Source organism: Triturus cristatus, chromosome 1_2, assembly GCF_964204655.1.
Source record: "Triturus cristatus chromosome 1_2, aTriCri1.1, whole genome shotgun sequence".
NCBI classification, from domain to species: Eukaryota; Metazoa; Chordata; class Amphibia; order Caudata; family Salamandridae; genus Triturus; species Triturus cristatus.
In genome coordinates, this window is record NC_140580.1 from 341,907,965 (window position 1) to 341,932,307 (window position 24,343).

Sequence of the window (24,343 nt, forward strand, 5' to 3'; positions counted from 1 at the left end):
TGCCTAAAGCGCATGAAACAGGGAATATCTATGTCGCGATACTCTTGCAGGTGGGTGCTCTGTCGTGCCCGCTGTATGTTGAATGCATGTTGTGACTTCTCGGTAAGTAATACTTGAATGCTTTAAACTTTGAATGGAATTCCAGTCCCACGTCTTTGTTGTTGTTCACCTCTCGGGTTGTGGCACTGTCTGTGGACTGAGTGCAACAAGTACAGCATTGAAAACCTTACAGTTGAAGTGGGTTTGATGTTCTCTTCGGAAGTGTTCTGTGGAGAACTGTGATTGTGCAATTGTTTTGCGTCACGTGCGCATAGTAACATAACATTTACCAAAGGCGCATGCTATCTGCTTTCAAAGGTGTTTTGTTACCAATTGTGTTAACCATAGGACTTAGCCACTGCCTGTAATCTAACGTTTTGTGTCTTGTACAACCAAAGCTGGGTGGCTTCAAACTTGTCCTGATATCACCCGATACTCAGTTATACATCATGTTCATCAAATAAGATTGGCTACGTGTTTCACAATTAGCATTTGGTGTTTTAAATAAACCACAACATGCAACACTTATGGACAAAGCCAATAATCATACATTTCACTGGTAGATGTAAGTCATTTGTGTGGATCCCATTTGTGTGGATCCAGGCCTGGAAGTATGAAAGGATAGTGGAGCTGGGGCAGTGACGTTAGACTTACTGGCAGGCCTGGGAGTGCTAAAGGGTGTACAGGAGTCTGTAAGGACAGCTTGGCTGGAGCCGTGCCGGCAGATTTATTGACAGGCTTGTGAGTCTGAAAAGACACTATGACCATTGCTTTATTAACCTTCTTGCTTTTGCAAATATGCTTTAAAATGCACCATTTGCTCACTCTTTTTTCAAAATTTTCTCGGGTAAAACCCCCCGAACCCTCCCTATAACATTGGAGCTCGCTCGCTACGCTCGCTCGCCACCGCGCACTCACCACAAACTTTGCGCCCCACCACTTTCAAATGTCACCAGCCGCCCCTGCAACCGTCCGTAAATTTGACGGACCGTCCATAATTTGGATTTCATGTCCGTTGTCCGGGACGATCCCTTTTACGGGCGCCTTTTGTCCATAGTTTTGGACATGGGGGAACATCACTGTTCTCCTCCCAGAAGCCTCACCTCCCTGATGGGGCCGCCACATGCTTATCCTCTGAGCACACTGAGCGCAAGGCAAGCCCCATCCACCCATTGTCATTCTGTATGGGCTGATGCCAAATACAGAATGACAATGGGACAGTCTGTACTCTTAATGCATGTGGTGAGCCTCCTGCAGCCTCGGTCTAGGGCAGGGCATTCAGTCAGGTGGAAGAAATGCACAAAAACGCCAATGCTGCTACACGAGAATCGGGTTCACGAAAAGAAGGCAGTGAAACAAGTTAAAAAAAACATTTTAAAACGGACGCATTTTCAGTGTTATATTCAACAAAGCCATGGTTGTTGCTTTTTTATTTTATGCAACTGACAACCATTGACAAAGCCAATAGTTCTGGCTTGTAGGTGTAACTCTACTTGTTGTGTTATATATCTGGATGCAATGAAAGAAGCAGCAAATTTCCAGTATGGCGGCACACTATGCTAAACACAGATTTTTAGATTAGTTGTCTTAAGCCATGCCCTTAGTTACATCAAACACCCCCTTTGGAGAGACCCCCCAGTTTTTTCATCCCACTTAAAGCCCTGGAAACAACACCATGTCACAGTGGCACTGTGCTTCATGCATGACTCATGACTTCCACTTTTTTGGATTGCCTATGTACAGGGGTATAGTGAGCCCTCCTCGTCCCATCCCTTGCTTTAGGAACTACAGCAGGGGTGAAACACTTGATGGGCCTCTCCTGTCTGCAACTCTGCAGACAAAGGCTCAGCTCATAATTAATGTGAAAAAGTGAGTAAGTGAAGGGATGGGTGGATGGCTGGATGGATTAGTGAAAGGGTGAATGGATGAATGAAAGGGTGAATGAATGGATAATGAGAGAAAGGATGGACGGATAAGTTAGTGGACAGATGGATGAGAGAAGGTAAATACATGGATGTATGGGTGGAAGGGTAGATGGACGGGTAAATGGATGGAAGAGTGGATGGATGGATGAGTGAACGGGTGGATGAAAGGCCAGTAAATGTGTGGATGGATGAGTGAACTGATGGGAGGATTGATGAATTGATAAGTGAAAGGATGGATGTATGGATGAGTGAAAGGGTGGATGTAAGGCTGGATGAGTGAGTGCAAGGGAGGGTAAATGGACACAAGGGTGGATAGGTGAGTGAAGGAGTAAAAGGGTGGATGAATCCTGTCCTTGTCCCTGGATCTGGCAAACTCTAGTCCTCTTCTCCCCCCACCCCCGGGCTCTACTAGGCACAGAAACAGGTCCCAGGCGACTCCTCCCACCCCTCATTATCTTATGTTGTCCTCATTATGTTGTTCCCTATGTCCACGGTTGACGCATAACGCACCATGTTCTAGCTGTGTTTACATACTCTGGCGATGCGGTCTTTGGGACTAGATACCCCCCTTTTATCAGGGAGGTGAGATCCTTGGACTCTTGCAATGGACTACCATGTAACTCAAAAGTCATACATTGACTAATGGCGTATTTGTATCTGTTCTGTTGGCTAACCCTGCCACATACACCCTGTACACTGTTGGGATTTTTCCCCTAAAACTGTGCAAAATGCTAAAACAAAATGTTAATAAAAAGATTTAAACAAAAAGAAGTAAAAGGGTGGATGGATGAGAGAAAGGATGGATGGATGGATGAGTGAAAGGATTGATGAATCATAGGGTCAATGGATGGATTCATGAGTGGATGAGTAGATGGATGGGTGGATGGAAGGATGGATGACTAAGTGAAAGTGGATGGAGAGATAAAGGGAGGATGGATGACAAAGGGTGAATGGGTGGAAGGATGAGTGACTGGGTGGATGAATGAGTAAGTGAAAGTATGGCTGGATGGGTGAAAGGTTAAATGGCTAGATGGATGAGTGAATGAATGGATGAGTGGAAGAGTGGATGGATGAGTGTACGAATGGATAGGATGAAAGGATGAATGGAGGGATGGATGAGTGAAAGGGTGGATGGAGGGATAGATGAGTGGAATGATGAATGGATGGAAGGATGGATGATGGATAGGTTAGCAAATGGTTGAATATTGATATGGATGGGCACACAGATGGAAGGACAGAATGAATGGTGAAAGATTGAATGATGGATGAAAGAATGATTACACCTTGTAACCCCCATTATCTTAAGTAACTTTTCCTATACATTGACTTTCACATTTATAGGAGTCATTGTCTCTGTATAATATGCGTGTGCTGTAACGCACCCAAGATCCTGTCCTACTTACTTGGGATGAGTAGCACTATAAAAGAAATTAAATAAACATGAGAGAGGGTCTATGTGGAGATTAGGGGCACCACTGGAGGGTGGTAGCAAGGCCGGACTGGCCGGTCCAGGCATCATGCGTTTCCCTGGGAGACTGGAAAGGTGGGGTGGGGGCGGTTTTGTTACCACAAACAGACCTGCTCATTTGCTCAAAGCTGCACATACTGAAAAACCATGAAGTGCACAATTGACTCAACCTAATATAAACTTATTTTCACTTGTACTTAAGTGGTTGTCTATTTACTTACTGACATACTTTTGCGCAACCTCCTCTGGTGTGTCTGTAAAACTTACCTTTTGTCCTGAATTTTGACTTCCTGTCCTGAATTTTTGTCCTGAATACAGACAATTTGTCCTGAATTTTTACACTCACTGTCCTGAATTTGCACCCATGCCAGTTGGTCACCCTAACTAGAACCGATTAAGTAGGTTGCAAAGTGCTATAAAAGACTTCACATACAAGAATCGAGATACAGCAGAAGAATGTGTAGGGACCGGCCTAATACAGAATGATGCAGCCAGTCCCATGCAGAGACTTCTTGACGCTACTGACAAGGGCTTTACGTGGGATGGAAAAAAGCGGGGGTCTCTGAAACGGGGGTGGTCTATGTAATTAAGGGTGTGACTTAAAGAAGTAAACTACATTTCTGTGATTCTGATAGTGTGCCAACCAATCGGAATTTTGGTTCCTCTCTGAGCGTTCTGTACTTGTATCCAGATATGTAACACAACTGACAACCTAAAATCAGCCAGGACTATTGGCTTTATCAATGATCGTTAGCTCTTCAAGATAAATAAGTAACAGCTATTCTTTTGCTGTAAATAATTACTATTGATTTTTTTTAATTCTGAAATTGTGGGACCTGTGGAAGCTGTAGTGATCTTCAGAGTGTTTTAATCACTCAAACACACAACGCACCCACTCACCTATAAACACTGTATTTTATTTTGCCTTATCAGCCTTTAGACAGCTGTGTATCTCCAGCGCAAACATTACACAATATGGCAACTGGAATAGTGAACAATTGCTCTGTGCGCTCTACAGAGAGGCCAACGATTGGATGGCTGTCTTCTGAACAACTTTTTCGACCCAGTAAAAGGAAGGTCGTACGATTATTAAACCATGTGAATGATGAGGAGTGAGCGGCTGGGTGCCCCTGCAGCTGGTGCCTGGGCGGCTTTTGTTGATTGGCCTTCTTCTCTTTTTCCTCAAAGGTACTTCCTAGTTCCTGCATGGGGTGCGTTCATAGCACCTCTCTCATCCGGGAGTGAGGGTGGAGCTACGCCTGGGACGCACAGTGTGTTGTCTCCTGCTCCCTGTAGGCAGGGGACACGCCATAAATGTAAACCACAGATGGTGGTCGGGGGGTGTAGTCACAGGTAGGGGTTCATGGGTGGGACACGTGGGTACATGCAGGTAGGTGCACGGGTGGGACACATGGGTACATGCAGGTAGGGTTTCATGGGTTGGACATGTGGGTATATGAAGGTAGGGGTTCATGGGTGGGATCACGTGTGTACATGCAGGTTTGCGCGAGGCTGGGGCACGTGTGTGCATGATTTGAATTAGTTATGCCTCTGGTTTTGCAGAGAGTACCGAAAAGCCAGGGTCGGGAGGGCTTGCTAGGTATTGGAGAGGTAAGGGGGCGTGTCTACTTTACACTCAAACCTTTCTCTCTTCTGCATCCGCTTATCCTCTCATCTACTGCCAACTCCCCCTCGCCATCCAGTGCTCTGAAGCAGCTCAGCTGGTGTGAAGCGCTACACCCACGCTTGCAAAGCAGCAGGGGTTACCTGGGGGCGCTGCAGGATGGCAGAGGGGGTCCTCAGGTGGAGGAGCAGGCGGGGGCACGCAGGGCCCGGGGCAGCAGCAACGATGGCCCTGCCATGGCTCGGGGCTGGGTCCTGCCGGTGGGCCTCCTGGATTCGGTGTGGGCAGGGTCCGAGGCCTGCCAGATTGCGCCTGCACCAGGGGAGGGCTCTGATGTGCAGGGTCCGAGGCCTGCCAGGCTGTGCTGGCACCAGGGGGTGGGTGGGCTCAGGGTGTGCAGGGTTTAGGTTTAGGTTTCATCAAACATACATAAATATTTTTCTTTTAGATCAAAACCAGACCCCATGTATGAGAAATGGGAGGGGGTCTCAAGAGATTATTTGCAGTAATATTAGTGAACTGCTGCTGTGTTACAATATTGAAAACGCACATCACTGTCCCTGAATTTTAGAAATAAACACATTTAGAAAGTGGATGAGTGAGTCTGTGCATTTTCCTGCCAAAGATGGCATAATAGAGCTGAAAGAGGATCAGAAATTCTAAACTGTTCTGCACAGGGGCCCCCAAAATCCGTTTGGCCCCGGGCCCCCAAATTCCTTAAAATGTCCCTGATCACTGGGTTAACAGCCTACTTGCCGAGAACCCTCTAAATGCACATCCCGGGCCTGTAACTCTGAGGGCCCCGATCCTTTTTCCGGTGGGCTCTGACTGAAGAGAAACAATGTAACTTGTTACTTTGTTTCTCTTCAGTCCTGGGTCAGCGCAGGCGCTCAGAGCAGACTGCACACGCAGCTGCTTTAAAGAGTGAGACACACAGAAGAGCTGAGGGGGCCCCCTTCACCTACTGAAGACTGGGGCCCCCCCCCGCACTGCGGGGTCTGCGGGGGTGTTTGTTACGCCCCTGGGATAATTCAGTCTACAATGATTTCCCTGAAAATTAGAATGCATATTAAACAGCGCGCCAAATTACTTCAAGAGAGCCTAAGTGGGGTGGCATTGGGATCAAAATTTAAACCAGTGTATTAAACGGATGTGTTTTTCATCCAAAATAAAGCAAGAAGCCTTCTGTCAAGATGCGCTTCCTATTCAGTTCATGTGAATGCTAATGGAGCGCACTGCCAGGCCTCACAGCAATGATAGATAGATACATTTCCTAATTCGGTTAAATGCTTAACCATAAAAGATGTAAAACATATTAATCATACAAACACGATACATAAACTCATAAAATCTTGATTCATTGTATAAGGTGCATAAAAACATAATGAACTATCCCCACATACCATTTTATAATAAGTGATACATAAAAAAAAGTTCACCAAGGGATTATCTCATGATTATCAAGGGAAAGATAATCCTGGATAATCAATCTATTTACGATGGGCTCATTCTTACACCAGATATAAATCCAGCTCAATAAGGGTCTAAGTTTAAGGACGTCTGAAATATTACCAATGCCCAGCTCCTCATGTATCGCGAATGTGGAGGTACCCGGGGGAGCCCCCAGTAGCCTCCTAAGGAATTTTTCTTTTGCCCGCTAAATTGGATCACAATCCCGATAACCCGAGAGGTCACTTCTGTAGCTGGGCCCGGAGACACACCTGGCCTTATAAACCTTAATCAATGCTTTCACAGGTTTCTTTCCCACCCACAAACTAAAATCCATTACTTCTCTGCACAACCTCACTAAAGCTAACTTCTTTGAGTACATGAAGGGTGCCTGTGAGGATTTATTGTCAAATAAACACCTAAATAATTAAAAGATCCGGCCTGGGCTATTCTGGCATTCTGACAAAAGTGACTCCTCTATTTTGTAGGCTTAGCCCCCTACCTCATTGTAAATGATTTAGCGGAATTAACCAACAAGTCCAAGTTCCCCATAAAGGAAGCATACAAATCCGAGAGAAATTGAAGACTTAAGGCCGTCCTTGACCACAGGACGGCATCATCCACATATAAGAGGGCTGGGATTTCCTTTGAGCCTACCCTAGGGGATCTTCCTGCTCCTCCATTAAAGCCAAATCCAGGCCATTTATATAGATATAAACTAAAATGGAGCCAGGATACATCCCTGGTGGACACCACTGGAAATAGGGAGATTCTTCGTACAGGCACCCTCACTAGTATATCTGATGGAACCCGAAATTTCCCTATGACGATCTGCCAAAAAGGAGTCTAGTGCTGGCTGCACCTGCCACCCTCGAAGATAATAACAGGGGCCACAGGTTTAATCAGTTCACCTGATCGACTGCTGTTGAGAGATCCATAAATCCCAAGAACACTGATCCCTTCTTGGCAATAGTGCATTTCTTTATCAACAGGTGGAGATTCAGACATTGGCCCAAAGTACTTAATCCAGGTCTGAACCCATATTGACAATTATACATAATATTGTTATCCTCCGCACAAACCGCCAATCTTTTTAGAACAATTTGCCCCAACAGTTTCACTGTGTTGTCTATAAGCGAGATAGAGCGATATTATTTAGGGTCACCTTGTTCCCCTTTCTCGAACACTGGAACAATGATGGATTGCACCCAAGATGACAAGGGACCATTAGCAACTGCAGCATTTAAAACATTTGTCAATAAGGGAGCCCAAATAATGATGTCACATTTAAAGAAATATGCCAGGACCCCATCAGAACCTGGAGCCTTCAATCAATCAATCAATCAATGACATTTATAGAGCGCACTACTCACCCGTAGGGTCTCAAGGCGCTGGGCGGAGGGGGGTGCCGTTACTGCTCGAACAGCCAGGTCTTCAGCTTCGTCCTGAAGGAGAGGTGGTCTTGGGTCCGGCGCAGGTCGGTCGGGAGGGAGTTCCAGGTCTTGGCGGCCAGGTAGGAGAAGGACCTTCCTCCTGTTGTTGCTCTTCGGATGCGGGGGACGGTGGCGAGGGCGTGGTTGGCTGATCGGAGGTGGCGTTTGGGAGCGTAGAAGTTGATTCGGTTGTTGAGGTAGCTCGGGCCTTGGTCGTGTAGGGCTTTGTGTGCGTGGGTGAGGAGGCGGAAGGTGATCCTTTTGTTGACGGGGAGCCAATGCAGGTCTCTTAGATGTCCGGAGATGTGGCTGGTTCATGGGATGTCGAGGATGAGTCTGGCTGAGGCGTTCTGGATCCGCTGGAGTCTCTTCTGGAGCTTGGCGGTGGTACCGGCGTAGAGGGCGTTGCCGTAGTCCAGTCGACTGGTGACGAGGGCCTGGGTGACGGTCTTCCTGGTCTCGGTGGGGATCCACCAGAAGATCTTCCGTAGCATGCGTAGGATGTTGAAGCACGCCGAGGATACGGCGTTGACTTGCCTGGTCATGGAGAGGGAGGAGTCCAGGATGAAGCCCAGGTTGCGCGCGTGGTCTGTTGGTTTGGGTGCAGAGCCCAGGGCGGGAGGCCACCAGGAGTCGTCCCAGGCGGAGGGCGAGGAGCCCAGGATGAGGACCTCCGTCTTGTCTGAGTTCAGCTTCAGGCGGCTGGTCGTCATCCACTCGGCTACATCTTTCATCCCTTCGTGCAGATTGGCTCTGGCGGCGGCGGGGTCGTTGGTCAGGGAGAGGATCAGCTGGGTGTCGTCGGCGTAGGAGATTATGTTGAGGTTGTGTTTGCGTGCGATGGCCGCGAGGGGGCTCATGTAGACGTTGAAGAGGGTGGGGCTCAGGGAGGAACCTTGAGGGACGCCGCAGATGACTTCGGAGGCTTTTGACTTGTACGGTGGTAGGCGGACTCTCTGTGTTCTTCCGTCGAGGAAGGAGATGATTCCAGTGCCTTCTCCTGGATTCCGACGTAGCTGAGGCGCTGTACTAGGGTGCGGTGGCAGACAGTGTCGAATGCCGCGGAGAGGTCTAGGAGGATGAGGGCCGCTGTGTCTCCGTCCATCAGGGCTCGGATGTCGTCGGTGGCAGCGATGAGGGCGGTCTCGGTGCTGTGGTTGGCTCGGAAGCCAGACAGTGAGGGGTCGAGGGATCCATTCGTCTCAAGGAAGGCGGCCAGCTGCTTGTTGACGGTCTTCTCGATGACTTTGGCTGGAAACGGGAGGAGCGAGATGGGGCGGTAGTTCTTGAGTTCGGTGGGGTCCGCTGTAGGTTTCTTGAGTAGAGCGCTGAGTTCGGCGTGCTTCCAGCTCTCAGGGAAGGTGGCGGTGTCGAAGGAGGTGTTGATAATGTCCCGCAGGTGGGGTGCGATGACAGCGTCGACCTTGTTGAAGACGTGGTGAGGGCAAGGGTCGGTCGGAGATCCGGAGTGGACGGAGTTCATCATGCGGATGGTGTCTTCGGTGCTGATCGGAGTCCAGGTGCAGAGGGTGGTGGTGGGGGGCGGTGGTTCGGTCGTGGTGTGCGTTGGTTGGGTGCTGAAGCTGTTGTGTATGTCTGCGATCTTGTTGTGGAAGTATGAGGCGAGGGATTTGCAGAGGTCTTGCGATGGGGTGATGTCGTTGTTTCCTGCGCTGGGGTTGGATAGCTCTTTCACAATGTTGAAGAGTTCCTTGCAGTTGTGTGCGTTGTTGTCTAGCCGGTCCTTGAATGCGGTTTTCTTGGCGGCGCGGATCAGCTGGTGGTGCTTCCGGGTGGCCAGCTTGAAGGTGGTCATGTTGTCCGGTGTTGGTTCCCTTCTCCAGACTTTCTCGAGGGCTCGGCAGTTCTTCTTGGAGCTCTTGAGTTCGTCGGTGAACCATGGGGCTTTCTTGCTGCCGGGTCTGCTGGGCGGGGTCCTCAGCGGGGCGAGTTCGTCCGCGCAGTTGCTGATCCACTTCGTGAGGTTGTCGGCGGCCTGGCTGGGGTTCGCTGAGCTGGCAGGAGGGTGCTGGCTCAGGGAGGTGGCGAGCTGGTCGGCTGTGATCTTGTTCCAGCTTCTGCGGGCAACCTGTTGCTGGTGGTGGTGGGTCGTCGTTCTTCTGAAGGTGAAGTGGACACAGCTGTGGTCCGTCCATTGAAGCTCTGTGGCGTGGCTGAAGGCGATGTCTGTGCTGGATGAGAAGACTGCGTCGAGTGTGTGTCCGGCGAGGTGGGTGGGGGTGGACTGCCTTGGCAGTCGACTAATAGCTCCAATAACTTCAGGGATAAAAATGATGGGCCAGCGGTAACCTCCTCAGGGCAATCATTAAATAATGGCTGTCCTTGGATATCATCTAGGAGATAGATTGATGAAAAATGAGAAAACCATTGTGCTTCTGTTATCACTGGGGCGACACCAGGTAAGGAGTCCCCTGCCAAAATAGAATTTCTGCCCCAATTCTTTGGTGTCTCCGATATATATTTTGCGTCCTGATGTTGATCCTGCTCTAAATACTTATGTGCAGGGGTCTAAATGTTGGCAAATAACATATGCGGACTGTGTTTTTAAGAATTTGATGGTGGATATCTCATGTTGACTTCAAACATTCTATTTGTCTCTATCAGCCACATGTATATATATTTTTGTACATAGCACAAATGGACTTTTTATTCACCATACATACCTTTCACTGCAAAGTCACCTGTTGGGAGCACATTGTACAAGTACAGTAATATATTCTTTGAATTGATTAATATATCCTTAAGTTAGATATGTATAAATAAATGCACTAAACTCATAACTGAAACTTACTCATTTGAACGGTTTTCTTCTAGCCCTAGTATAATACTATTGCTGTGGAAGTCAAGGACTACACTTCCCCCATAGGGACCACTTTATTGTTGAATATTGTTGCCCCTTTAAGTATAGTGAGATGGTTAGGAGCCAGACGGAGTCCAAAACTACAGGAGCATTAAGTGAACTAACAGTGAAGGAATATTAGGGCACAGACTGTATAGGAGTGTAGGTGAAACAGAAACCAAAGACAGTTATAGAACGATTGCATCATCGCAAAGATGTACAGGGTAGACCAGATTCTGGTATTAGCAGAGGAAGACAGAGGCCTGCAGAGTAAGAGCAGAGACTCAAATAGGAATGAAAGCCTAAGGTTTGCAGTTATGTGCATCATGTCTCAGCATGTTAAGCGCAGTCCCCTAACACTTCCACAACATCCATTCTCCCCCCACTTACTACTAACGTAGTCACCAAGTGCACCTAATCTTCGGTGAAACTTCAGTCGTTATCTGATAACAGGCTTATTAGTTCAGAATGTCTGCTATTTAATTGGTAATAGTATAAATAGTGAAGTTTATTTACCATATGGCACTTAATCTCTGCTATTTTGTCGGTATCAGCATAAATGATGAAGCTTCTTTGCTATTTGCATGGCTTCGGGCACATAGTACATGATCTCTGCAATTTAGTCGGTGGCCAGGGAAACTGAATTGTTTTTGCTTCTTGCACTGCCACCAGCCACATAGTACATAATCCCTGCTATTTATTTGGAGGTTAGGTAAATAGTGAAGTTGCTTAGCTATTTTCATGGTTGCTGGTGAAATAGTCCATTATCTCTACCGTTTTAATTGACAGATGGACAAATAGTGAAGCCTCTTTTTCGTTTGTGCGGTCACTGGCCATATAGTGCATGATCACTACTATGTAGCCAGCAGCCCAAAGTAAATGATCTCTGCTCACTAGTTAGCAGCCAGGTAAATATAGAAGTTTCTTTTCTGTTTGAGCAGCTGCTAGCCAAATAGTGCATGATCTCTGCTGTCTTGTAGGCTGCTGGGTAAATAGTGAAGTTCCTTTTTCAGTTTGCACGAATGCCAGCCATACAGTACATAATCTCTGCTATATAGCCGGCAACCATGTAAATAGCAGCAGAAATTCACTATTTACTCTGCAGGTTGGTCAATAGCCGCTAACTTCTAAATAAACTCTACCTATACAGACCCCAACACAGCCAGACATCTCCATCTTCAGCAGTGCACTTCTGGCAGAGACATGACACTCTTCATCTCTTTCTCTTTGCAGTTTGCCAGGTGGCCAATGGGCATCTTCTAAACTTTGGTGAAATGATTGTGCACCTTACTAAAATGTCCTCCTTTCCGTATTACTCATCATATGGATGCCACTGTGGCAAGGGTGGAACTGGAATGCCGGTGGATGACACAGACTGGTGAGTGAAGCTAAATGGAGCAGATGTTTACAGTGATGTTGTGAACTTATCACTCTGATAAATGGCCATTTATGTGTATTTGTTTAAATTATGTAGGTGTTGTTGGACTCACGACTGCTGTTATGACAAGTTAGTATTGGAAGGATGCAACCCCAAGAGTGACGTCTACATACACATACCTCGTGGTGATACTGTGATGTGTGGTGAGTATGTGCATTTATTTGTGATACTTTAACAGAAGGTTCCGGGACTGTATTACAGCCATATAGCCCGCTGTAGCGGGCTATACCAACCATTAAAGGCCCTGAGGGCCTTTAACAAGAGAGCAGGACTTTAATGGACGGTATAGCTCAGCTACGAAGGGCTACAAGGCTATTAGAACATTCTGCCACTAGAGGGCAGAATGTTATAACAAATAAAATAAAGGTTTCTCTGAGCCGAGGGGGTTTAAATCCCCTCAGGCTCCAAGAGTCCTTTGTTCAAAGCAGAAGCTGTCAACAAAAGTAACATTGGAATGTTGCTTTGTGGGCTTTTCTGGCTCGTTGAAGCATGTTCAAATACAAGGTTACTTAAAGTAAAGAAATTAGCAGACTTGCTAGAAAGGTAGAAGAGTAGCTTTATTGGAACAACCTTGAGTATGTATGGATGGGTTGATTGGCTCAAGTGAAGGCTTACCTTTAGGGAAGGCGAGGGGACAGGAAGAGACAGAGAAGGCGCGTTCTTGGTTATTATGTGACAAAATGTATTAAATAAAATAACCTCCAATAAAAACGCACATTCTTTGCTTTGTAAAACAGCTGTGAAAGTGCCAATAAGAAGAATGCCAATCAGAGAAGTCAATGACTGCATTTGAGCTGTTTGTTTAAACGTAGATACAGCAAAAGACATACGGCACGCTCGCAAATGTAGTTTTGGCAGTAAACTTAATTTTGTGACAGAAAATACCTATTTTACACCTGTCAAGAATTGACATTGGTATTCCTGGTGATGTGAATGTATTTTACTACTGTGGATTTCTCAGTGAAAAGTGTGGAAACTCCCAGAGTACTCAATTCCTCTCAAAGGGGTAGTGTGCATCCCAAAGCAGGATTACTCACTTTGCGAATTCAATCTCTGGCTTCGGTGTTGCCAGAAATGATCCTTCAAGCTATTCAGTATATACAAAGACCCTGAAGGGCAAAATAAGTAGGGTGGGTGGCGGTACATCTATAATCTGGCAAACTGCACTAAGGAGGCGGAGGCTTCGGTATCCACGGCAGAAGATAAACTTCATCTCCTTAAGGCAGACAATAAATGATTTAAGGATGGAAGATGCCAAAGCACGGTGAAGAGGGAATAACCTTTACCTACTGGGAATCCTGGGGGTCCAGAGGGGCCACACCCACACAATTCCTAGCAGATTGGTTTTGATTATGGGTCCCAGAGGGGGTGCTTGAAAAGAAGATGCGAGGTAAGAGTTTGAATCTTCTTTAATGCCATCAAGACAGGAGCAATGAAATACAGCCACATCCAGTATTGACCAACTGTAATCTTCCTCCACATTCCAGAACTCCAAAATGGAACTTCTGGAAAGAAGGATTGTCATGGCCCCAACCCAACACATCTTTCCCCTATACAATGAAAACACTGGAAAGCAAAATAAATACAAAGATTCATAACAAGAGAATAACATAGTAAACAAGGGAATGACTAATAAAAGAGTATAACACTACAGAAAAAGAAATTATTTATACATAATGTAATCATGAAACTTTCTGGGTGACCTTGTAGGTCTGGTGGAAGGTTTACGAATGTGAGAACCATGATGCGTGCTACTTTGGTTACCACAGGTAGTATGGGGAAGTTTGGAAACAGAGATTTTACTTTTATTCCAACATTTTCCATCTTCCAGTTGTACAGCACTTTTATTAGCTCTTACTACAAGTTTGGGATCAGAGAATTTAGATGAACCTTTGGGCAAAATACGGGAACATTTGACTCTGACAAAATCTCCTACTTTTACCTTAAGTTCTCTTGTGCAATGTTGAATGTACTTCTTTTGAGCTTCAGCTCTTTTTTTGTTTACATCCTGTATTTTGGCTGTCGGCAAATTAAATGCACCCATTCATCCCCTTAACAGTTTTGAAGAAGGAATGCAACCCCTAAGTGAAATAAATGGGGAAAATTTTAGCTAATTTTTGCAATTCAATTTGCCAGCCTTGGACAGTTGTACATTGTCCTTAATCACCCTATTAACCCTTTCAACAAGACCATTACTCATAGGATGATAGAGGGAGGTTTTGGTGTGTTTGATATCCATAAAACGTTTAAACTTTTCAAATTGTGAAGATGTAAATTGGCACCCATTGTCTGACACAATTTCATCAGGGATGCCATCCCTTGCAAAAAGAAACTCAAGAAATTACATAATACAAAAAGTTGTGGGAACTTTAACAAATTTTAACTCTGGCCAGTGACTATAATAATCTATGAGAACAATACCATATTCAGGAACACCACTGTCAGATAATGTCAAAGGACCGATTATGTATATGGCTAATTTAGACCAGGGTTTAGAAGGAACATCAACAGCTTGAACTGGGCTAGGAACTGTTACTTGAGAGTTGTCACTAACAGTACAGTGGAAAAAATCCCTAACAAAATGTTCTACATGTTTGTCAAGACCAGGCCACCAGAACTGATCCCTAGCTCTCCTCTTCGTCGCACGCATACCTATATGGCCCTCATGAGCAAGAGTAAGTATTTTATTCCTCATGCTCGCAGGAACCACAAGAGATTCAGATCGATTCAATAAATCATTGATTGTTGAAAGTTCGTCAAAAACATGCTTACATTTTCCAATGGGTTCGCCAAGGGAACACTCCCTACTCCAACCTGTGTTAAACATATTCATAAGTTTCTTAATATCCACATCTGTGGAATAGGCATCTCTCCACGCACTTTCTAAAATGGTACCACAAGACTCAGAAATGGCATAACAAAACACATAATCGCCATTTATGTCCTAACACTCATCTGTGTCATTTACACTAGGCAATCTGGATAAACAATCTGCCAAAATGTTCCGTATTCCAAGAATGTAGTCAATCACAAAATTATGTTCCAACAACCTATACTGCCATTTTGCAATACGGGACGCGGCTTTTTCTCCCCCTTTTGTAGTGAAAAGCTGGACTAAAAGTTTATGATCCACTCTTACAGTGAATTTTGATCCCCACAGATAGTGTTTAAAATTAACAATGCCCCACCAACATGCTATGGCCTCGCGTTCTATTACAGAATATGTGGCTTCAGCAACCTTGAAACGCCACAACCTCGTCTCTACCATTTCTGCACTGCATTAGTACAGTGCCTAGACCTTTCTGACTAGCGTCTGTCATGATTATGGTATGGTCATTAATGTCAAAAGACTTGAGACGAATGGCATATGCAATTTTGTACTTGATTAATTGGAATTCCTTAGTGCATTTTTCACACCATTTAAAAACGGCATATTTCTTAAGAAGGTTTCTCATGGGAAAGGTTTTTCAAGAATAATTGGGTACAAACCTAGCATAGAATTCAATGAGTCCGATGAAAGATCTCAACTGATCCTTGTCATTGGGAACACAAAATTCTTCTATGGCCTTGACTAAACTGGCTTTCGGTTCAACACCTTTTTCAGATAATTTGTACCCCAAGTAATCCACAGAGGTTACATTCATTTTACACATTTCAACACTCAATGTGATACCTTTTTCCTTCAAAATGTTGAACACATTACGTAATGTTAGATCATGTTGATTTTGGTCTGAACTGTAAACCAAAACATCATCTTGAAAAGCCATCACCCCAGGGACGTCCTTGAACATGTTTCCCACAATCCTCTGAAAAACTGCAGAAGCAGATGCAAGACCAAATGGCATGCGTTTATATTGGTACAGTTCTTCTGGGGTGATGAAAGCTGTGTAATGTCATGAGTCAGGATGTAAATCGACTTGATGATCAGTTGATTTCATGTCACGTAGACTAAACCTTTTACTGTTCTTAAGAGTGCTTGTCATCTCAGTGATGTTTGGCAATGGGTGTTGGTCAATCCAGATGTGACGATTTAAATCGCGAAGATCAACACACATGCGCAAGGATCCATTGGCTTTCCGAGCTAGAACAATTGGAGAAACCCAATCAGACGATTCTATGGGTTCTATGACATCACTAGCACAAAGTTTTTCTAATTCTTTTTTAAGTCCTTCTCATAAAGCCAATGGCACTCTCCGAACATTATGTACTACAGGTTGGGCACCATCAAGTAATTTGATTTTGTGCTTGAAACCTTTAAATAAACCTAATTTGCTATTGAAAATTTCAGGGTGGGTAGTTTCCCATGTTTCTTCCTTAATGGCTTGCACCAAAATCAAATCTTTTTTTAATATGATGATGTGGATCATTAGGATCTAAAATGATTCCTAGATTGCCTTGGTCTTGCCAACCCAAAAGACATGAATCATCTTTGGCAACATAGACAGTACCTTGTGCACAATTGCCTTTAAAACATAGGTTGGCATGAAATTCACCTATGACATTTATGTTTTTACCACCATAAGCAATAGGTCGAACCAGTGAATGACTTAAAACATGACCTTGGGATTGAAATAAATCTTCCCATATTTTGTCACTTATAAGAGTAAATGGAGACCCTGAGTCGGCTAACACTTTGATATCTCTACCATTCACAGTAAGAGTACATAATGGTCATTTTGATACTTGTAGAACCATGGAAACAACATCTGTGTTGGGAGATTCTTTCAATATGCAAATCTGATCTTCATCACTTGAAGATGATAACTCCGAAGTTTGTTCAATGTTGAGAATTTTCTTTGTTGAAGAAGTGCTGGAATTGACAGAAGGTTTACTATTGGATCTGCAAACATTTGCAAAAGGCCCTCTTTTAAAACATTTGCTACAAGTCTTATTAAGGGCAGGACAAAATTTAGCATTACCAAGATGGTTAGTGCTACCACACTGGTAACATTGCCAATGTCTGTTAGAAGGTCTGAAATTGGTGTTTGTTTTTGAATATGCTTCTTTTTTTCCATCACGTTTGTCTTTTGGAATGGCGTCGGATTTACTTTTAATGGCTGAAACACTTTGTGTTGGAGTATCCGAACTAGAATTCGACATTTGTTTCAAATATGATGAGGTGCTTTCAATTCTGGTAGCAATTTCTATTGCTTTTTGTAGAGACAGTTCAGGCTTGTTTAAAAGAGCCTCTTGGACTTTTTTGTTATTAGTCTTTTCTACCAGCTTGTCTCTGATCATTTCCTCCTCAAATGTTTTATAGCAGGGTATGCTCAGACGTGAGTCCCTTGCTCACTTTGCCACTGGATTCAAGCAAGCCTGGCTGAAGACGGCTGAAATGCCAGAAACCGGTCCTAGGAAGCTTGTTTCCGGTCCAGGGAAGACATGGCTTGGCAGTTCGGGCTGGACTGTTCCCATGAGGCACAGGGTCAGACTGATTTGCATATAGCCATGTCTGAACTGGGGTGGCAGAGTGGGCTAAAGAACGGTGATGGATTAAACCCAGATCAGTTGACTGGGGGTGAGTGCTTGCAATGTTCAACACTCCGTCCATCATTTCCTTTGGTTTCTGCTTTGTTCGCCATAAGTTGGCAGGGTATGCTCAGACGTGAGTCCCTTGCTCACTTTGCCACTGGATTCAAGCAAGCCTGGCTGAAGACGGCTGAAATGCCAGAAACCGGTCCTAGGAAGCTTGTTTCCGGTCCAGGGAAGACATGGCTTGGCAGTTCGGGCTGGACTGTTCCCATGAGGCACAGGGTCAGACTGATTTGCATATAGCCATGTCTGAACTGGGGTGGCAGAGTGGGCTAAAGAACGGTGATGGATTAAACCCAGATCAGTTGACTGGGGGTGAGTGCTTGCAATGTTCAACACTCCATCCATCATTTCCTTTGGTTTCTGCTTTGTTCGCCATAAGTTGGCAGGGTATGCTCAGACGTGAGTCCCTTGCTCACTTTGCCACTGGATTCAAGCAAGCCTGGCTGAAGACGGCTGAAATGCCAGAAACCGGTCCTAGGAAGCTTGTTTCCGGTCCAGGGAAGACATGGCTTGGCAGTTCGGGCTGGACTGTTCCCATGAGGCACAGGGTCAGACTGATTTGCATATAGCCATGTCTGAACTGGGGTGGCAGAGTGGGCTAAAGAACGGTGATGGATTAAACCCAGATCAGTTGACTGGGGGTGAGTGCTTGCAATGTTCAACACTCCGTCCATCATTTCCTTTGGTTTCTGCTTTGTTCGCCATAAGTTGGCAGGGTATGCTCAGACGTGAGTCCCTTGCTCACTTTGCCACTGGATTCAAGCAAGCCTGGCTGAAGACGGCTGAAATGCCAGAAACCGGTCCTAGGAAGCTTGTTTCCGGTCCAGGGAAGACATGGCTTGGCAGTTCGGGCTGGACTGTTCCCATGAGGCACAGGGTCAGACTGATTTGCATATAGCCATGTCTGAACTGGGGTGGCAGAGTGGGCTAAAGAACGGTGATGGATTAAACCCAGATCAGTTGACTGGGGGTGAGTGCTTGCAATGTTCAACACTCCGTCCATCATTTCCTTTGGTTTCTGCTTTGTTCGCCATAAGTTGGCAGGGTATGCTCAGACGTGAGTCCCTTGCTCACTTTGCCACTGGATTCAAGCAAGCCTGGCTGAAGACGGCTGAAATGCCAGAAACCGGTCCTAGGAAGCTTGTTTCCGGTCCAGGGAAGACATGGCTTGGCAGTTCGGGCTGGACTGTTCCCATGAGGCACAGGGTCAGACTGATTTGCATATAGCCATGTCTGAACTGGGGTGGCAGAGTGGGCTAAAGAACGGTGATGGATTAAACCCAGATCAGTTGACTGGGGGTGAGTGCTTGCAATGTTCAACACTCCGTCCATCATTTCCTTTGGTTTCTGCTTTGTTCGCCATAAGTTGGCAGGGTATGCTCAGACGTGAGTCCCTTGCTCACTTTGCCACTGGATTCAAGCAAGCCTGGCTGAAGACGGCTGAAATGCCAGAAACCGGTCCTAGGAAGCTTGTTTCTGGTCCAGGGAAGACATGGCTTGGCAGTTCGGGCTGGACTGTTCCCATGAGGCACAGGGTCAGACTGATTTGCATATAGCCATGTCTGAACTGGGGTGGCAGAGTGGGCTAAAGAACGGTGATGGATTAAACCCAGATCAGTTGACTGGGGGTGAGTGCTTGCAATGTTCAACACTCCGTCCATCATTTCCTTTGGTTTCTGCTTTGTTCGCCATAAGTTGGCAGGGTATGCTCAGACGTGAGTCCCTTGCTCACTTTGCCACTGGATTCAAGCAAGCCTGGCTGAAGACGGCTGAAATGCCAGAAACCGGTCCTAGGAAGCTTGTTTCCGGTCCAGGGAAGACATGGCTTGGCAGTTCGGGCTGGACTGTTCCCATGAGGCACAGGGTCAGACTGATTTGCATATAGCCATGTCTGAACTGGGGTGGCAGAGTGGGCTAAAGAACGGTGATGGATTAAACCCAGATCAGTTGACTGGGGGTGAGTGCTTGCAATGTTCAACACTCCGTCCATCATTTCCTTTGGTTTCTGCTTTGTTCGCCATAAGTTGGCAGGGTATGCTCAGACGTGAGTCCCTTGCTCACTTTGCCACTGGATTCAAGCAAGCCTGGCTGAAGACGGCTGAAATGCCAGAAACCGGTCCTAGGAAGCTTGTTTCCGGTCCAGGGAAGACATGGCTTGGCAGTTCGGGCTGGACTGTTCCCATGAGGCACAGGGTCAGACTGATTTTATAGTCACAGGAAACTGCTAAAATACGCAATGCACCAACATATGTGGATGCAGACTCTCCAGGAAATTCTGTCTTTCTAATGTAATGTTTTTACGAGCTTTGTACTTGGTGTCAAGAGACTTAATTGCCGTGGCATATTCATCTTCTACTCTGTCGCCTTCGCCTTCAACTAGTAAAACTACAACTTGGTAGTGTGTTTAAGAATGGTACGACACTCCGAACCGAGACAGTGTCTTAAAATTGCACATTTCTTCTTGTGTGTGAATGAATCACCTTACAGAGCATCTAGATATGCTTCGAAACTTTCTTTCCATTTTTCCCAATCCAACTCAGGAGAAGCAGGATAAAGAGAAAATGCAAAAGGAGCTGTTAAAGATTGTTGCATGTTGGAGGGAACAATAGCAAAATAATGACACCTCAAGAAGTATATATATTTTGTTGTTGATGTATTTTGTAGGCTTCACACGTGGTAAATGTTATATGACTTGAGTAGAACAAAACAATTGCTAATAAGGCATTATTTAGTTCAAAGGTGACTAAATTGTAGATTACTAGTGTGCACGTAGCTGGAGAAGGTAGACGCGCTGTAGGATTCTAATTGCTTGACACGCAATTTTGACTACTAGCGTGTGCGTCGCTGAAACGAAAAGCTTGTTTGAATACAGGTTTAAATGTACTGTGAAATTCCAAGCGTGCATATCGCTGTAGTAAAGTTTAAACGCGTTGTGAAATTCTGCGATTTTCGTGTTAAAATCACTGCAACAATGTATCCCTTTTCTTTTCTTCCTAAAACAAAATGGCGCCACGTTGCATGAAGACGTCTGCACGTTAGAACATGAGACAACAGCGTAAGCGCATGAAGAGAAGGAAGGTGGTCATGAGGAGAGTGCGCGAGCTAACTGGACGATGAGGGTGAATTTGACAAAATACACGTACCTACGTCCAATTTCTTCACTCCGCTGTGCTGGAAACACAATGGATGATCCTTAAACTTCAGGATCGCCGCAAACTCAGCACTTAGATTTCGCTCGCTGCACTGGCTTGTATTATGATCGCTCCTCCGGGTTATCAGCTGACCGCTTCACACAAAAGAGACAGCACGCGTGGTAGTCTTGAGGGCAGATCGTCACCAGTGAAAAGAAGATTAGAGTAAGAGTATGAATCTTCTTTAATGCCATCAAGACAGGAGCAATGAAATACAGCCACATCCAGTATTCACCAACTGTAATCTCCCTCCACATTCCAGAACTCCAAAGTGGAAGTTCTGGAAAGAAGGATTGTCATGGATACAACCCAACAGTGCTCTCATCCTGTATTATCCTTGAAGGTGCACACCATGCAAGGGTACCTAGGGCCACTCCCGCCACACCTCTCCACCATATGACTTTTAGAGTCCTGAACTTTGTGGACAGAGATGTCATTCTTCTAGAAGCCATAGAACACAAAAATGGTCCGTTAAACTCTGCCAAGGTCCTCAACTCCTCAGACTATACAAACAAGGTGCAACAAAGTAAGTCCTTTGATGAGTGGCAGGTGCTTCTACCATATTTGTATAGGAAACGAGGGGACTTTATTTTAATCAGACATGTAGTATGGCTGAGTTTCAATGGCAGAAATTCTGTTTAGAGGTCAGACTTCTCTAGACCAAGTTTGGAAGTCACCAAGTTACTGTTTAGGGGCGATGGATGATTCATATTGGAAGGTATGTCTGGAGGAGGCGATTAGGGTGTCATGTTGTTTTATTAGGGTGGTGCAATGAGTTTTGGTGTAGCATGGCTGCAAGGTATGTGCAGACGTTACTGATACTAAATTTTGACATCGACTTTTATGGTAAATTCATGGAAAGTCAATGGATTAAACCATAAATTTAAGAGGGGACGGATGTACAATATCTCAAAGAACATGATCCGAGGTTCCTCTTGCAGGAGGCACATCTAATGGGTACCCAATGTGTTTTTTTAGGCCAATAGGGCTATTCTAGAGCCTATAGTGCAGTCTTTACAAGGGGCTCACAGAGAGTGGCTATTCTTATTCATAACACATTTCCTCTTATGATAATGAGGGCAACCTTGCAACACATGCTCACTGTGCCATTGAAACCAAGCTATACCTGGCTATTGAGCTCTAATAAGGGTAAAACCGGTCCAGGGTTGCTTGTGGTCAGCGAGGAACCGTCCTGGCCGTTCAGGCTGTTAACATTGGAGCATGGTTAAGTATGATTAGCATATAGCAGGGTTCAAACTGAGGTGGGATTGTGGCCATAAAACTATGGACTGGGATGCAACCCCTATTTATTGCCTGTGGTTGAGATTAATTCAAGCATTCAATACAACACTTTGTTTTTGATGCCACAAAAATGAATGGAGGCAAAGGGGTGGACAGGGTGCCGGAAATATTGGCGAGATTGCTCCCCATCCAGTTTAAATTCTTCCATTGGGTTTATTACACCCCAAATAGACTGCATAGGATTGGGAGGTTTTCTAATGCCAATTGTACAAAGTGCTACTTGATGGCAGTGACATTTTTATACATAGTTAGGGACTGCCCTAAAATCCAAGCCTACTGGACACTGGTCAATTCTACGTTGCAGGAGATAATTGGTTTCCAATTCAATTCAATTTTTATTCATTATGATTTGGAATTCCGCAGAATTCCACATAAAAATACATCTTAACAGGGGATAGGAGGCAAGATGGCGGTCGACTAAGATCGTGGTGCAAACGGCCCAGCGCTGGAGGAGAACTGTGGACTCTGAATCTGAATTTTAATAGTAAGAGCAACGGAGCAACGGAGCAACAGAACATATAGAGGAAGTTACCAGTCAAACAGTCAAACAGATAATAAGAGGCCGCTATCTTTATGTCTCCCGATGGTGCTGACAAATGAAAAGATACTGCGCGCAGGTACAGGATCTTACCTCAAGACTCTCAGCACATTTATTGGTCTTTCGGTCATTTGTTTCCTTTGCCACGAGCAGCTGTTATCACGGAAGTCGACCGGATTGTCGCACAGGGGATCCGATCTCCAATCTGCCTTCAGTGACAACGATAACGCTGACGCCGATGAGGAAATTATAATGCCTCCCAAGAATGCAGGCTCCTCTACCGCGACTAAGGCGAGGGCGGCAGCAGCAGCAGCAGCAGCGAGATTGGCGCAGCGTGAAGATGTCGCGATCGGCAAGCGGACCGTCCAAGAATCGAATGCGGGCTCCAGGACTCCAAGGCAGGGGTCTGCATCATTGGTGAAAGCAAAAGGAAGTGCTGCCGGTCCTACAGTCGCTGACCTCCTTCGTCGAACACCTGGTGGGGCACTTCCAGGTCAGGCGAAGCAGAGGTAAGCCAGCAAATACAGACGCAGCGCCAGAGACTCGCCTAAGAAGCAGTGAAAGCCTTGAAAACTCTAGAGAGCTAGTTATTGAAGTAAGTCCTGATATTTCTTCTGGAGATGTGGTTGGTGTGGCTGAAGAGTCTGAAAGGAACTTGCCAGATACAGGCAACACCAAGGACTTTCCTCAAGACACTCTTAACGTATCTATCCTACCTTATTCACAAACTGTCACAAATACAAATATCAATATAAGTAAACTGCCTTACCTGAGTCCAGCTAAAATTATAGACAAGGTCGCTGAGACTGCGCTAATTCCTACAATGGCATCTGAAGTTTCTAACAAGGAGACTGTGGTCGATTTGGCTGTTATAAGTAATTTATTTCAAAGTAAGACGCTAACTATGCCTAGCTTGAAGGAGGTGGGTCACTCTAACGTTACCCAAGAACCAATCATTGAAAGTGCTGGATGTAGCACTGATACAAACAACAGGAGAGCCCTTGTTACAGATATAGATAAAGACCCAAGCGATTTCTATTCGTTTTCTGACGAGTTAGAATGGTCTGACGAGACATGCTCTCTATCAACGGGTAGCGACAACGAAGTTGATTCTGGCTCAAGAGCTCAAAAAACAGTAGTTAAAAAAAGAAAGGGCCAACACTGTTCGACAGATTTGGCATGGGATTATACTCCTACATCGCAACCCATCCAATCTATCCAATCTATCCCGGATCAACTTACAGATCACACAGCGACAAATACTTTATCTCCATTCCACCAACCCACTGCTTCGGATTGCCCAGATCACTCGTCGGGTCCACCAGCCACTCTCGATACAGTAATGGAGACTGTTCTCCAAACAATTGCAGCACATAGGAAAGAGACTGCACATGATGGTCGTAAGGCCCAAAATACCCTCCGAAAAGTGCAAGGGGTGGTTCGGAGATTGAACAAAACTGTCAACTCTTTCGGTGATAGACTTTCTGATCTTGAGTCTCGCATAGTATCCAACGAAACTGAGATCGCAACAAACTATGAGT

General features: G+C 45.5%; 1 protein-coding gene across 1 annotated transcript in view; it reads left to right on the top strand.

Moving 5' to 3' along the window:
* Positions 1-24,343, top strand: part of LOC146867288 (uncharacterized) — a 192,288-nt gene that overhangs the window by 110,647 nt on the left and 57,298 nt on the right. The window contains exons 4-5 of the mRNA XM_085620769.1: positions 12,032-12,176; positions 12,273-12,379. Of these exons, the coding sequence (XP_085476895.1) occupies positions 12,032-12,176; positions 12,273-12,379 (252 nt within the window). The remainder of the gene's footprint in view (positions 1-12,031; positions 12,177-12,272; positions 12,380-24,343) is intronic.